Raw genomic sequence first — 16864 nt, 5'->3', positions numbered from 1 at the left:
GATTTAAAAAAATCTTTCACTATTTGGAAGCTACACTATTCCTAAGTGACATAAGATATTATAATCATTTTTGAAAAAAAAATAGGGATCCTTACTAAAACTCCTATAATGTAACCCAAAGTGTAAAAAAAATACCTAAAAATTCTTTACATCGCGTGCCCTGCGAAAACGATTGATGATAGAATAAAATAATCTACTACGACTTATTACATTATTATTTACAAAAAGTGTCGCCACGGCATATGTCTCACTATTGTAGTTATGCCGCAATAAGTGTTCGCAATATTTAAAAAAATTAAACTACATCAAATATCGTTCAAATTTTTGTTAAAATCCGAGCGGAGCTGGAGCGGGCCGCTAGTATACCAATAAAGAACAAAGTAGTAGAATTGTGGAGTGTTTCAATAGTAAAAAAGGTGTTTTTTTCAGTTGCAATTCCGCCTGAACCTTCTCTATTGTGGTACCGTGACGACCAGCCAGTGGACGAGTCTTCGCGCTGCCACCTCGGCAAAGAAGAGCGCGGCGTCTTCTTCCTTGACATCCAAGCTCTTGAGTTCCTTGACCAGGCTGAGTGGAAGTGCGTCGCTTTCAACGAGTTCGGACAAAGCGTTACCTCGTGCTTTCTCAAACTTATAATACCGAGACATTATAAAAAACCTAGGTTTCTAGAAAATTTGCAAGCCATTTTATCTGATGAAGGCGCTGTAAATCTCGAGTGTAAAGTAATTGGTGTTCCCCAACCAGTTCTTAAGTGGTACAAGGACGGCGAAGAATTAAAACCTGGTGACATACACAGAATTATATCAGGACAGGATGGAACCTGTAGCCTTGGAACCTATACTTGTGAAGCCTCTAATTGCATGGGAGTAGCCGCCAGTTCTGCCTCATTGCTTGGATTCGAGGAGTCTATGAAAGCTAAAGAAAAAAAGAAAGCCGAAGAACAGGCTCTGCAAAGAAACTTATCTTTGAGCACTATACACGAAGAACGAACATCGCAAATGTATGATACTCCAGTTGGAGACATTACTCTCGATGACAAAGGAGAAGTATCTTTCTCCTTTGATGGGAAAGAAGTGTCGGTTTCCTTATACGAAACACCAGATCTGACCGAAGAAGAAGCATTACAAATAGTGGAAATGTACGCCGATCAGTTATCAGAAAACGTAACTGAGCATAACGTGGTTGAATTACCACCTCTGCGATTTGTCAAAGAAACTTCTACATCGGGAAATTTACTAATGGAAGCCCTAGTCATTGATGTTTCTCCTGAATATTTTGCGTCTCCAGAAGAAGACCTCAGAACTGAAGCTGATGTTGAAGATATTTCCATCGCAGATGAAAACGGTCTTCCGCAGTTATCATTGGATCAAGAAATTGACATAGCAGGTGAAGACTATTTAGAAAAGACAATGGCTCTTTTATCTGAAGAGAAAGTAGATATCCCATTAACATTAGGCAGAAAGAAATCAGATTCTCAAAAAAGTGGAGAGGATTATTTTAGTTTGTCTAGAGAGCAATCATTGTCTGAAGAAAAGAAAGATGACGACACGCAGGTGATGTCGGAAAGTGAATTACAAAGTTTTGCCAGTGCTCACAGTTCCGGAAAACCAAAATCCAAATCTTCTAAGCCTAGTGGAGAAGACGGCCATGAATCCTCTGATCTAACTAAGACGATTCTTTTGAGAGATGACATGCAAAAATCAACTGAGAGTGATGTCAAAACTTCTGCAAGGAAAACAAAACGCGAAAGAAGGAGTAGCCACGGATCTAACGGTAGCGAGAAATCTGTTGATAAATTTAAAGATGACTTAAATAAAGAGCAAACGATCATTGCGACTGAAACTGAAATGGAGGGAAAACAAGTAATGACGAATGAAGAGTTTAGAGTATCCATGACAAACGTTAGTACATCCCTCAATAAAGTGATCAATGATATTGAAAAAATTGAAAAAGAAATCATCATCAAGTCAGAGCTTATGGCTTCTGCTGCAACCGCTTCAAAGAGTTTGGAAATAATAAGTAGCTTAATAAATACACTTTCTGAAATTCATAGCATAACTGAGACCATTCAAGAATCCGCTTCAGAAACTATTGAAGTACAGCGTACTCTGTTCTGTAGACTTCCTAAGCCAATGAAAGTATTGCAACAAACTCTTACGATCATAGAAAAGTGTATAGATGTTGAAAGTGACAATCGAACACTAGTCAAGAAAACTTGCGTTTCCATCATGGAAAAATGTGGTATTGCAATTCAGAACCTTGTTTCCGAAATAAATGCCACTGAAAAGAAAGAATATTTATTACTAAGTGAAAATGTGTGTAATAAACTTGACGTAGTATCAAATGAAATATCTACGGTTGTAAATTTTTCTACAGAATCGATTAAGACTAATAATCTGCTAAACGAAGCAACTGAGGTAAAACTTGAATCGACAGTAGAATCTAAGCATTTAACAGACACTCAAAAAGCTCTTTTTGAACTCAAAGGTCCATTAAGGTCTTTGCTGTACATTGTTGACAGTGCTGAAAGTGGAAAGATCGTAGATATTTCCCAAGTTAATAACAGCGAAGTCATTTTAAACGACATGTCAGCATCGATACAGGATCTCCAAAGTGCATTGGAGCAAATAGAATCACTTTCTGTACTAGAATGTGCAACATCTTTGAATAAATATAACACCGAAATAATTGAAAATGTTATGGAACCTGTTCTTCAACTTCGAAGCTCATTCGAAAAAATGTCAACAGAAATAAAAGCTGAAGACAAAATTCAGTTGAATAAAGTTTTGTCGTCAATTAAAGAAAACTTAACCTTTATTTCATCATACATTAATAAAGTGGAAAATAATATAGGTGCTTTTGATGTATTGCAAAATGAGAATAAATTGGAAGCACTTCAAAAAATGGCAGAGACACTTATTTCGTTGGAGAAAAATCTACCTACACTGGACACCATGCCACAAGTCCAAGGCAACATGAATTCTTTTCACAAAAATCTTACCAAAGCCTTGGAGAAGGTGATCGAAAGTAATAATGCTAACAAGTACTTATCGATGATCGAGATTTGCGATGGTATAAGACGCATTAATTCTTGTATAAGAGATATGGACACGGACAATATTCTAAGCCTTGCAAGCTTAAGCAACACTCTTAAAATTATACAAAATCAATTTATCAAAAACATCTTTGATTCAGAATTAAATTGTTGTGTAGTAACAAATATAACTGATATACTTATTGGAATACAGGAGACAATTAATCAAGCTCAGGAATTTACAACAGAAATACAATATGATAATTTTCAAGATATACAAGCTCCAATACTTGACTCGACAAAAGTTGAAATAATAGTTGAACATGTAAATCAAACGGTCGCAGCTATTAATCAAGTGAAATTATTAGAAACTACGTCATCTCTAAAGGAGAACATTACACCAACTCTACAAAAAATTTGTCCAATATTAGAAGAGCTGAAACAAAACATTGCATCAGCATGCGTTGGCGGAATTCAGAAAGAAGCTTACGTCTCGGATATCTCAGAAAAGTCATTTTCTGAAAAGTTTGCGATTCCTCTCTCTGAGCTGAACCACAATGTTATAGTTCTTAATCAGACTATAATTGAAAATATTGAAAGCTTGAAAGAATCAAACGAAATTGTAACTGCTATAGCGGAACCATTACAAGAATTATTTAGAACTTTGGAGGTTATACAGCAAGACGTAATTTCTCAGTTTGGTCCTGATCTGAGTCCATATGAAATTAGTGTGGATATAGCAAGCATTATTCAAAGCTTACAGAGCTGTGTTGTGATGATTCAAGATCATGCAATAGAAGTAGTTGATGATATGTCAACATTAGAAGATATTTCTGGAATTAAAACTACTGCTGAGACAGCTCCGGCCGACCAATTGGTACTTCCCACTGCTGAATTTGCTACAACAGAACAAACTCTAGGATCATTTTATGACGAACAACCAAAATCATCCATAGCTCAAGCTTTGCATGTTTTGAATGAACATTTGACAATTTTACAAAGTCCAGAAATCATTGATGCTATCGACACGCTTTCTGAAATAAGCGACTATTCCAGTCTCAAATCTGTAACTCTGGGTCTGAGTGATCTTCATTCTGGAATAGAAGAAGTTTTGCAACCAATTGTGTTAGAAGGTTTGCAATCAATTAATGCTTCTAAATTAGCAGCTATGGCAGAACCTATGCAAGTTCTTCAACATAGTTTATCCGTAGTGGACCCAAACAACATTCCAATTTATGAAAATATATTAGAGTTACCTACGGATAATATACATTCCGTTTTAAACAAAATTAACGCTTTTAAAGAGCATTTAGATAAATGCATGCAGGCTATTTTGCCAGCTTTGGAATTTACTAAACAGTCCATTGAAATTTCGAGCTCAGTAAATAAGTTAAGAGAAGCGTGTCAACATTTAAAAATAATGCTCAAGTCAATTAATCAAAGCTCGACCAATCAAATTCCCGAGGTTCAAGTGTTAGACGATGTAGTCAACGAGATCTTAATTGCTACCGATGTAACAGAAGGCATAAAAATTGAACAAGTGAGATATTTAAGCGAAGAATTATACGCCAGAGTGGCTGGTGTTCAGGAAGAAATTTTGAGGTTTACACCGAACTCTTCAGAAGCTTTACCTAATGAGGCATCTTTCATACACACTATTGAGGAAGTCGAACATAATATTGCTGTATTGGAAGAATACGATTTTGTGGATTTATCACGAGCTTCTGAATTGTCATCATGTGCTTCACCGCAAATAGCAAAAGAAGTTGAAATAGAATCTCTTGTGCACATTAGTGAAATTGTTGAAACTGCGGTACGTATAATAAAAGACGCTGGCGAAGATACCCCTATGGCGGACTTGATGATTGTTGAAGATTTTTTTACGACTTGTAAGAACGAATTTACCATATTACGCTGTCTCTTGAATAAAAGCATGAGCCCCAAAAAAATTATTAGATTAGTGCAAGAGTTTTGTAACATTCAAAGTACTATTCAAGGTTTTAAGACTAAAACAAATGAACTGCAGCTGTCTGATGATGTAAACCAATGCATCGAGAGTTTTTTGATTCATAGCGATGATTGTTTGGCAACTGTACGACAGTCTTTAATAAAAATTGTAGAATCACAGTCTGAGCTCTTGTTTAAATCTCCAATTGTTAATCTAAAGTATTTAAGTCACCGAAATCACTTTGATAAAATGGCTAATCTTGTTGCAAAGTTAGACAATTTTGTTGATGCAGTCAAACCCAACGCCGAAAATATCAAAGATAAAATCATAATGGAATTAAAGAATCTTGATTTATGCAATGTCAATAATGAAGAAAATAAATTGGTGAGAACAATGGACGATTTCTTTAGATTTGTAGAAGACGAAATAGTGGTACAAGAAGATAATGACAAGAAAGTTATTTTCAAGAAAATTTTAACGTGCCTTGAAAAACACCAAGATTATAAAGATGCTACTGATGCTGGCAAAGTATTAATAATAATGCATTGCCTGTCTAATTGTGTGGATATATTACAAGAGAGCTTAGGAGAAACTAAGCAAAAAATTGAATGTGATACAAATGATGAAGCATTGGATATTAAAGCTGCATTAATGGAAATGGTAGAACCGCTGCAGAATCTTCATACACAACTAATTCACGTTCAAGAAGTAGTTTTATCAGGTGTGCAAGAAGATTCAATTTCACTTGATATTGACTCTGCAGAATCTATAGTTCAAACTATATCTGATGTTCACAAAAAAATATCAGCAAAACTAGAACTCGAAACTGTTAATGTTTCTGATAAGGATGTTGCTTTAATTTTTGAGGTGGATAAGGATTTACATGCCATACAAGATAGTATTAAGGCGTTAAAAAATCAACCTGCAGCCCAGGACATCAAAGACGTAACAAAGCAAATACAAGATGTAGAAAAATCTTTACATGTTTTAGTTGCATCAGAAAATGTAATTACAGATGTGAAAGATAAAATACCTAAAGGTGAGATTAGCTTTAATTTACAATGTCATTTTGCTACTTTTTGTTACTATTAAAATGTATAATTATTAGTAGATATAGATTCATTGGAAAATGCTATGGATAGAGTAATTATCAATGAAGTAGGTTTAATATAATACTTCAAAATTATTGATATAAATGAATGTAAAATTAAATCTTTAAATTTTTTATCTTCATTGCATTGGTAAAAATATAATGACAGACAATCGGAAGGACAGAATGAGATTGAAATTGAAAATATGCAGCGTGTATTTTTGATCGGTTTACAATTACATAATATTATGCATTGAGTAAACCTGATATTTTGGCCTATGATATAATTAGTAATTGTGAAGGTGGTAATCGATTTAGTGTCCGATAATTATCATCGTTTCAATTTTATTACACCACAAACTTTCATGTGCTATAATGATGTTATTAATATTTGTAATGCGAAATAGTAATATAACTTTAATTATATCAATTCAATTCAATCTCTTATCACTAAAACTAAATACCCAAAAAACACTAATAACCAAAAGATCTAATTACAGGAAGTACAGAACAGCTCGTTCAACATATCAATCAATATATAGAGTTAATTGAAATAGTCGAAGAAATTTCTGCTGTTATTAAAATTGAAGACTTGAAGGAGACGATCGAAATGGCAAAAGATCTACGTGAGACTTTTGTGACCTCAGATATGATCAACGACGAAGTTGCTGAATCTATAAAGGAAGAAATTTTGATCGAACAAGCACGGCTAGCACATAAACTGCAAAAGGCTGTATCGGCTTTACAAGTACAAGTTTTCGATAGTGCCCAAGAAATGGTACCAGAATTAAGCACAGAAATCTTTGAAAGAGTAGCAAGAGTAACAGCCCAGCTACAAGCAGACTTAATGGCTGTGACTGGCGTACATATTTCTATACAAGCTCCGCCCTATGTGCTCGATGAAGTTGCTAAATCGTTGGAAACCATAAGCACAGAGAATAGACTAGTACCTGAGTCAGCTCAAGGCGATAAATTGGTTTCTATTGTTGCAAACGGGAATATGTTTGAAAATACGGCAGACCCACCAATCCAACCCAAACCAAAAGAATTAAGTAAAGTAACTGTTGAACCTGAAGAAGTTAACATAACACTATTATTAGAAGATGTATCTTCTAATGAGGGTGTTATAAATGAAAATTTAGTAACTGTCACCCAAGAAGTGGCAGTAGCACAGATGGAAACAAATATGGATATCGCTGGAGTAACTAAAAAAACCCAGGATGGTCTTATAAAAGATGATATAAAATCATTTAGCATATCAGAAGAAGCCCAATTAATTTTTGAACAAGGGCCTCCTGAAGTTTATAACGTGTTAAATGCAGAGGAGTTAGCATCTAATCAAACATTCTCAGCAGACTCAGCATCAACTAATATGCCTGATAATGAGTTGGATATTGTGGAACCAGTTCTAGTTTGTTCTGTGCCTGCTAGTTCTTTGGATGATTTAGAAGGATCTGTAAATCCTAAGACTGGCTTAGTAACTGATGAAAAAATAGACTTACAGAAAGATGATGTCACTATAGTAATGCCGGAGATCGCTCAATTAGATAAATGTCAACCGTTCTATGGTAAGCTTCTTTAATGTAAACAATTGAGGGAACTGTTTTTTTCTAATTGTCATTCATTTAAATTTATTAATCATTTTCATAGGTATATACGAATTTATATTTAACCTAATGTTACTTACCTAATCAGCTAATTTGCGAAATCAGGTTGAAGTTTTAGGTTCTAACTTCATGGATGTGCATGATTGTTTCAGCACAGAAAAAATAAGCCGAAGTGGCTACCGGAGCTCATAGACATCAAGACAAGAATGTCTCAGTTTTACAGCACTATTGCTACCACACCCTTGAAACTGAAACATATTACTGCTTACTGGCATAAATGGGCAGGCTGGTTGTACCTATTCGTGCTGTCTCTCACAAGACACGTTACCCCTAATAATTCGTCGCATCGCCCAGTACGAAAGTACAGAGCATCTAATCCTTTAGTCGATGACGACTTGAAGTAATTTAGTTAAATAAATTACGTTTCGATATTTTTCCAATTTCTAATCGTACCAAAAACCCTTTTTTTTTTCAGCTAAGCTAGTAGAGCATTTGGACGAATATGTTAATGAAAATATTATCGAAATAGTTGATGAATTTTCTTGTTCAGCTAATTTACATGAACTGATGCAATCTGTGGATTTAGCTAAACAGCTACAAAAAAGTATAAGAATATCAGAGTCGGTAATCAAGCCTAACATTGAAACAGAGCCAAACCCAGAAAGTCCAGTATATTTGGCATCACAACTAAAAATGGCCCTTTTAGTTCTTTACAATCAAGAACTTGAGAGTTTAGAAGTAATGGTTCCTCACCTAACCAAAGATAAATTGAAGGTTATATCTGAAATAGTTCATAATTTGTGTGATGATTTAACACAAGTGATGGAAGCTATACAATCTAATCAAAACACATCTGAAAGTTCTGTTAAAGAGTCTGTACAAAAAGCTAATGTTGTAGAGCAAGACTTAAATTCACCTGAAGAAATTGATAAGATCTTCGAAACTAAAACACCATTACAAGAAGTTGAAACAGCACAAAACATTGTTTCGTTAGAAGAAACCTCTACAGATTTATTATCAGAAGAAAAACACGAAACAATCGACACTGCAGAAATAAAGTCTGTAGTAAGAAAAATTACAGATAATTTGTTTTTAATCGAAGCAGCTCAGTCTATTGAGGTAAAAGAAGATTTTAATGATGTCAAATCAACAGATCTACAAGTAACCGATAGTGTAACTGAAGTAGTGGAGTCATCTGATGTTGGAGTAATAGAAAATGTATCTAGTAACATCAGCTGTGACACTATTGATCTTCCCTTAAATGAAGACGATTATTCAATTCAAACGGCACATAGCACAGAAGTTGAGCCTGAACGTCTAGACAGTAGTGTTATTTTAGGTGGCACATCGCTAAGGCAGGTACCTGATGTTATGAATTTGGAAATGGAAGAAAAAGAAGCATTTGAAACATTAGCGGGAACTACACATGAGACTACAGAAAATTTGATGGGAGAAAATGTTTGCCCTATTAAGAATGATGAAGTGAATATCGAAATAATTGATACTTCAATCTCAAAACAGGACAACGCCAATTTTGAACACCTTAAAAAAAATCAGCCTACATCTTTAGAGTCAGATGACATGCCAACGAATATAAACTTATTAGTAGATGATTCGTTGTTGGAAATAGATAAAGCTGTAAAAAGCACTGAAGCGCTAAAAAACATTCCTCAGAGAGACCTAGCTGAAAATGAACAACAACTAGGGGAAGATACAACTGGATCGAAACAAAAAGTTGTAGAACTACAAGATACTATCGATGACGTGAGCCAAGACATGATTGTGGAAAATTTGCCAACCAGCGAAGTAAAACTATTAGAAGGACAACTATTAGCTGCTGAAGAAAATACGTTATCAGAAGCTTTGAAATCATCATTAGTCACAGTCCAAAAAACCACAGAAACGCCAATGGATGACACATCCGTTGACCTCGTCAAAATCGCTGGCGAACCTGAAATAAAATCAAAGCTTGTAGAAGAATTACAAACTGTTGCCGATAGTAAAAGCCAAAAGATGATTGAAGAGAGCACCACGATAGAAACAGTTGAGTCACCTTTGATTACTACCGGTAAAATTACTGAGACGCCAAATGACACAACTTCTATGAACGTCGGAGAAACTGAAAAACAAAGAAAAGAATCTATAACTGAATTAAATCAAATGTCATCAGACTTTACAAAATCACAGGGCATTGTCAGTGACGTAAGCCAAGAAATACTGGTAGAACATTTAATAAGCGATGAAATCAAATTTACGAAAGAGCAACAATTGGCTAAAGAAGATTTAACAGCAGAAGTCAATTTACCACTTGTGACAGGTCTTGAAACTATACAAACACTAAATTCCAACCTCGAAAACGAAATGTGCGAATCTTTAAAAATAGAACAAGCAGTATCCGCAGAAACGACGGAGTCAACTGTAGAATCACAAAGAGTAGCCAGTGAAGTAATTCCAGAACTAGTATCGGAACAATTAAAAAAAGACCAAGCTGAAAGTTCTAATTCTCAAACTGCTGAAAACATAGTTCGAGAAACCGTTGTGACATCGGAAACCACAGCATTAGAAACCTTAGGACTACCGTTAGAACGTTCTGGCAATGATGGTGATCTAGTAGAACTTTTATCCATTGAAACGAAGCAAATAATTGTAGAACCGCGAGCAGCTATTTATGAAGTAGTTTATGAACAGCAAGTAGTACCTTCTGGGCAGCAACCAGTTGAAGCTATAGACTCTATGAAAAAGGAACCTCTGGATGCTATGGAAATCCCACTAACTGGAGCTGCTACTTCATTACTAGTTACAAAAAATGAAACCACAGAAGCAAAGAGTGACAATACTGCCGAAATCACAAAAGTTGAAGACGAAATTGCAGCTGAAGCAGAAAAAGAAATGGTATCAAAGGTTATATGTGAAACAACTCAAGATATGACAAGGGAACAAATAGAGGTTGAAGAGGTTGTGGATGTAAAGTTACTACCCTCAACTATTGATGAAATAATATACGACAATGTCGTTGAGTCATTGATAGGTACACCATTGAAAACTATATCTACCACATTAGCTGAAAATATTACTAGCGACGTAAATAGCACTGTTACAAACCAAGAAAAACTATTAAAAACTGAACAAGTGACAGTTGAGATGCAACTAACCGAAAATGTAAAATGTGAGGAATTATGCTTAAAACAATTAAACAACGACCAACTAGAGCATTTAAGTACACAACCTTTAGTTGTTGAAAATATTCCACAAACGATAGCTGTTGAATCATTAACAGTCGCAACTATTGATTGTACAGAAAGCTTGGCAAGCGATGTTAATGACGTCGAAGAATTCGAAGCAGCATCTTCGATTGAATTGAATCAAGAAACCATGCAATCACAAGGCATTGTGTGTGAAATAATCGAAGAAAACCTTGATAAACAGATAACAAGTGGTGAAGACAGTTCTTTAGAGACGTTCAAATATTTTCAGAGTACTGACGCTCCTGTTAGAGAAGCACTTGAATCAACAGTCGTTTCGGCTATAGAAACGACTTGTGAGTTAGACGAAAACGTTCAGAACGACATTGTTGAAACTGTTAATATAGAAGAAGAATCTTCAAATAAAGCAAGACAAGTAATCATGGAATCACAAGGTGTAGTATCTGAAATTAGTGACGAACCTTGTACGGAACAGTTAACTACTGATGAAACTCCTGAGTCGTCACTTAAAACAGTACTTGAGTCTTTCGAAATATTGAAGGATGGGAATAACAGCGACGTTGTAGAAGACAAGTGCCAAGCTGTAATCTGTGAAATAACGGAAGAGACGGTTGTCGAACAACTTAACGAATATCAAGCTCCCGACTTAGAACTAAAATCTGCAGCTGCTGAAAATGTACCAACAGAAGCAATTAATTCACAGGTAGTCACAGTATTAGAAACCACAGAAATATTAACTGAAGATTTTAGCCATGATGCCTCTGATTCCCTAACAATTCAAAATATTCCTTCAATGTCAAATCTCCAAATCGAGAGTGCCTTTGAAACTGATTTAAAGCAAAACCAAGTTAATGAAAATTTTGCAGCAGAAAATGTTGTTTCGTCAGAACAACAAGCCCCAATCACGGCTGTGGAAGAAACGTTAAACACTACTGACGATGTAATGTCAAATATCCCTACTGATGATGCTCCAAAGCCAAGTGCGCTTATTGCGTGTGAAGAACAATACTATGTTCAAATAACCGAACCTGTAGTAATAGACAAAATGGAACCTATTGAGGAGTTTGGAAGTAGAATAGAAGCGATTCCTCCTGAAGACACCGGGAATGTAGTTATTTTAATGGAATCGTTCGACAATGCAGAGGTTGTAAAAATTGTCTCAGTCGAAGCTGCTTCTGAAAATGCAATGGTACCGTATTTCGAATTGGAGAGTGCAGATATTTTATTAAGCCCAGATGTTTTGGACAGCGTCGAAGATAAGCTTGCGAGTGCCTCAGAAATAAATGGTATGATTTTTTGGATTAATCTTTCTTATTTATCTACATTTTTTGGCTATTTTAAAATTCTAAAACCCTCTAAAACCTACGATTTATATGGGTCTCGAATAATTACCGGAACTTATAGTTGTGATAAAGTAACTCCAAAAATCCAATTTCAAGACATGAGATAAAATACTCGTACCATTCTCTGTCACTAGTGAGATGAAATAAATAATATGATATTTTCTAAAGTTTCTCCGAGTTATAGGCATAATTCAAAATACACATTTGTACCATAACTAACCCGGTCAGGGAAACAAGGTAATCTCACGTACATAGTATAACACAGCGTCATATACTTCAGGACCGTCGACTTGTTATTCCCTTGGTGATTCCTTATTATTTTTGCATAGAATAAATATTTTTCAGAAGTAGTTAATTAGCTCAATCTTCGAATAATTTTTTTTTAAGTGATTTCGTAGTCTTTCCTGATTACGTGAATATTGGTAAAGTTTTGGAAAATTCAGAAGTCGTAAGAAGTAATAAATTTTTAACATACGTGTTTTAAATCCAGTTCTATATTTTATTTACATTTTCAGAAACACTAAAACAACACATCAATCGATACCTGAATGATAGCGTAGTAAAAGCAACACAGGAACTATTTTCAGTTTTCAATGTAAACAAATTAAACCAATCAATAAATATTGCAAAATGCTATTCTGAGTCTGTAGCTGTAGGTGGGAATTCTGTTTTACCTACAAGTGAATATTCTGTAAATTTACTGCATCATTTAGATTCTGCCACGAGAGAATCTCTACATGATATTCTTGAAAATAAAGATAAAATTCCTTTGGCCGAGAATGAAGTTTTAACTAATATAACCGACATACAAAATTTCATTATTCAAGATATATCATTGTTGATACCTGCATTAAGTATGGCACGTGTAGCCCACCATGATCTAGATATAGGACAGTCTACTCATTCAGACGATGAATTAAATTTGAGAGTAGACTCGGGGAAGGAAGTTGAGTGTGAAAATCCTTCGTTCTTAGGATTAGCTGTTCAAGACTTCAAAACGACTCTCTCAAGTAATCTTAGGGAAAACGATACTACAGTCAATTCATTAGAAAACGATGCATACGTGAAGATTTTGGCCAAAAATATTCAGGTAGAAAATGTTGTGGAAAAAGAATCCAAGATAAAAGGTAAAAATTATTCTCAAAATGTATCGGAAGTAGAAATTAATAAATTTGTGGAAGCTTACGAAGGAGAAGTCATAAGATGTAATGAAAAAGACAAAGAAATAGAAGATCATTTTCAGTCGAGTCCCACAGAAAAAATAAAATCAACACAAGAAAATTCTGTCATAAATCTAGAACAAACACCGGAACAAGTTTTGGAAAGAAATACTACAAATGGTGTAGAAGGTGAACTTAATCATGAACCAAATTTATCAGGAACATGCCTTGATACTTCAGAAAAAGGAATTGACCTTATTCAAAGAAATTTATTTTCGGAAAAGGTCATAGAAGACTTTGAAAAGTCGTCACCCGAACGAGATAAATTTAATAGTGAAATGTTAAATACCCACGTTATAGAAGTGATAGCGCTGGAAGAACTCGAATTATGCTATGAAATTAATAATTTGAAAACTAAATATCCTGAATATTCTGAAGAAATATCTACACTAAAAGAAGTAAATACCAACCCTAGGGAAATGAATCATTCCGATGAACATAATGTAGCTCCAGACTGTAAATCATCCACTAAAAAAGATCAATTTCCCAACTTAATAGAAGCAAAAATAGAAACAGTACCAGTGCCAGTTCTGAAACATTTTTTAACATCACATTTGACAGTATTTCATGAGCTTGCGAACCTAGATAATGATTTAGAGCAAAAAAATTCTGAAAAAATAGCTATGATAAATGAACCGCAATTTGTAATTTTTCAGAATGCTATTATTAACGATAATATTATGGAAAAATCAAATGCAACGGAAAAAGTTGTAGATCAATTGAGTGAAAAAGTCCAATGTCGAAATGTTGTTGTAAATGAAAATGAAATTGTAATTTTTAATAAAAATGACTCGAAACCTACAACAGAAATAATTGGGGAGCTTACTAATGGACATACTGAAAAAATAGATAATAACAAGGATATAAACGTCGAATGTCCTAAAGAAGTGATAGCTAGTGAGGAGATTGAACTGCACAAAGATCTTTCTTTATTAGATCCACAGGAGGTTGTAGCGCCTGTTCCTCAAATTATCCAAGTAATTGAAAATGCGGAACCATTTGATGAGGCAGTTAGAATAAGTAAAGAACAAGAATTCAAAAGAGGAAATGAAGATTTGTCTAAAGAACTTTGTACAGAAGGTCTGAGCGAAGAGATTGAGGTTATTGAAAAAGATAAATATAATGAAGCGTTAGAATTGGAAAAACACGCCTCGACTAATTTACTTATACCCAATTTTAGTAGCAATACTGATAATTTTACGCTAGAAAAACCAATCAACCAACAAGATGAAAAAACTTTGGTTCAAACGAACAATAAAACGACAATATCAGAAGGACAATCTTTGGAAAATACTCAGAATACGGTTGCATTTAATACCGGTAATTCTTATTTCAATCTGGATTTTTGCGCTCCTGTAATGCATAACAAGAGCTCGGTGCAGTAAACAACGCGATTGGTTTCGCAGTAAACTTTTAACCCATAATGCTTTTATAAAAATGAAATACTCAACATTAAAAACAATAATATTATGCAACACAAATCTCTTAGTAATATTAGCAAAATTTTCTCGCTGAAATAAATACACAGCTAATCTATGCAGATTTGCATTAATTTTCTTAATAGTTGTTATTAACTTAATAATATGTGCTCCTATCTTCTCTTTAATATTAAGTAAAAAAACATTAACACGACACATTTTATTCAATGTATTTATTACACATTCAATAGATTGCCAAGAAGCAAACATGCGTGTCGAGGAGATTAATATTTCCATCATGCTCGTTTTAATTTTTGAAAATAAATATTTCCGATATAATAAAGCTTTTAAGTAGTTAAGTAGTTTTTAGTTTCGTTTAATGACTTTAATGCATAACCCATCAATCAAATTTTAATACCGTTTATATTCAGTCTTCATTGAGTTGCGCTGGGATTTTGGATGGTTTTAATGATTTTTATCTTATGTTTTCTTATTTTTCGTCTGTTATTTTCGATTATTGCTCATAATTAAGCATTCCGCTTACAACGGCTTTAAGCTTCAATTTTCTTCTGCGTTATGGTACCATACGAAACAACAACAAGTAGAACCAGACCCCGTACCAAATATTGTATTAGAGATATTCCGACAGTGAATCGCATGGGGGTCTCATGGCAATATATACCCTAAAAAAGGGTCACTAACAGTGGTTAGACTAATGAGGTAGCCACACTGTGCGCAAAATCTTGGTAGATACATAAAAGTTAGTTTTCTCGGCCGTCGGTCTTCGCGATTACACAATTTCGTTATCCTCGCTTGTTTGTTTCATAATTAATACCGCCTAAACATTTTTAAAATAATACGAGTTTATATTTGTACGTCCGGAAATAGACAATTAAAATATCTAATTATAATTTCTCATAATTTTACAACAAAAGAGTTTCTAAAATGCTCAGTTCTAATATTTATGAGTATTTTATTCGGTTTTTGCGAGTCGTGTTTCGAGTTGCGGTTTTTACTGTTACGTGCACATAGGCATTTGTCCAGAATAAGAAACGTCAGCTATAAGGTAATGAAAATAAGAAAAGCGAGATTAAACCGTAAAAGTGGTTCTAGTTATTTATTAGTTCTCAAAACTTTCTTCTGTGTCTTCAATTGCGTCCTTTACCTTTCTGTTGCATGCCTTAGACGGTAACTAATACTTAGCGAAAACTATTTCATATTACCTTAGTTACAGAAATAATAGAACTATAATTATTTCTTTTCATACTTTTTATTAGAACTTTAAATTAAATTATAATTACCGAACTTACTACATAGGATATAATACGTATATCCAATAGAAGTAGGTACTAAATGTATGCTACGTTAAAATCCGTAACAACCCAATAATTTTCCGACGGCCAATTATACTATTATATCTTTGACAAAACTAATTTACTAAGCTTATGCTTCATAAAATTTCTTGGCACTAATATATGTAAATTTCATTTCAGATCAAAGTTTTCTTATAGTACACCTGGAGCAATTTATCTTTGATGAAGTATCCGATGTGGTTCAGCAAATATCAGATTTAACGAACGTTGAAGAACTAAAAGAAATTCTAGATACGGCAAAAGAATTACATGAATGTTTAGTTAAGTCAGAGAATGCTCTTGCTGCAGAATCTGTACCACTCCAAAATGTAAAAACACACAAGTCACTTCTTCAAAAAAAATTGCAAGAAGGTCTTTGTATTTTGCACAATGTAACTTTGGAACGCGCCCAAAGGCTAACTTCAGAAATCAAATCTGACAATTTGCAGAAACTCTCAGAAGTGATAACACATCTTCAAAAAGACTTAGAAGCTGTTTCCTCAGAAGTTGGATCAGAGGAAGTTTCAGAGAATGGTTAGTTTGAGCAATTTCCAATACATCGCAGTTCTAGCGGCATAAGATCAAATTTCAAATTTTAGTTGGTATTGAAGTATTTATGGACTAGCATTAAAATCACCTCACGATTTCA

General features: G+C 34.3%; 1 protein-coding gene across 2 annotated transcripts in view; it reads left to right on the top strand.

Annotated features, from left to right (window-relative positions):
- The window catches only part of LOC114245917 (uncharacterized), a 93341-nt gene that overhangs the window by 55050 nt on the left and 21427 nt on the right, over positions 1-16864 (top strand). The window contains exons 10-14 of one of the 2 annotated variants that reach the window (XM_089740379.1): positions 430-6021; positions 6573-7640; positions 8155-12168; positions 12741-14765; positions 16357-16749. In XM_089740379.1, coding sequence (XP_089596505.1) covers positions 430-6021; positions 6573-7640; positions 8155-12168; positions 12741-14765; positions 16357-16749 — 13092 coding nt within the window. The remainder of the gene's footprint in view (positions 1-429; positions 6022-6572; positions 7641-8154; positions 12169-12740; positions 14766-16356; positions 16750-16864) is intronic. The other variant, XM_089740375.1, reaches the window with a different exon arrangement.

The sequence above is a fragment of the Bombyx mandarina genome, chromosome 01 (genome assembly GCF_030267445.1).
Source record: "Bombyx mandarina strain Sakado chromosome 01, ASM3026744v2".
Taxonomy (NCBI): domain Eukaryota; kingdom Metazoa; phylum Arthropoda; class Insecta; order Lepidoptera; family Bombycidae; genus Bombyx; species Bombyx mandarina.
Note: the sequence above shows the minus strand (reverse complement) of the source record. Positions and strands in the feature narration are given on the sequence as shown.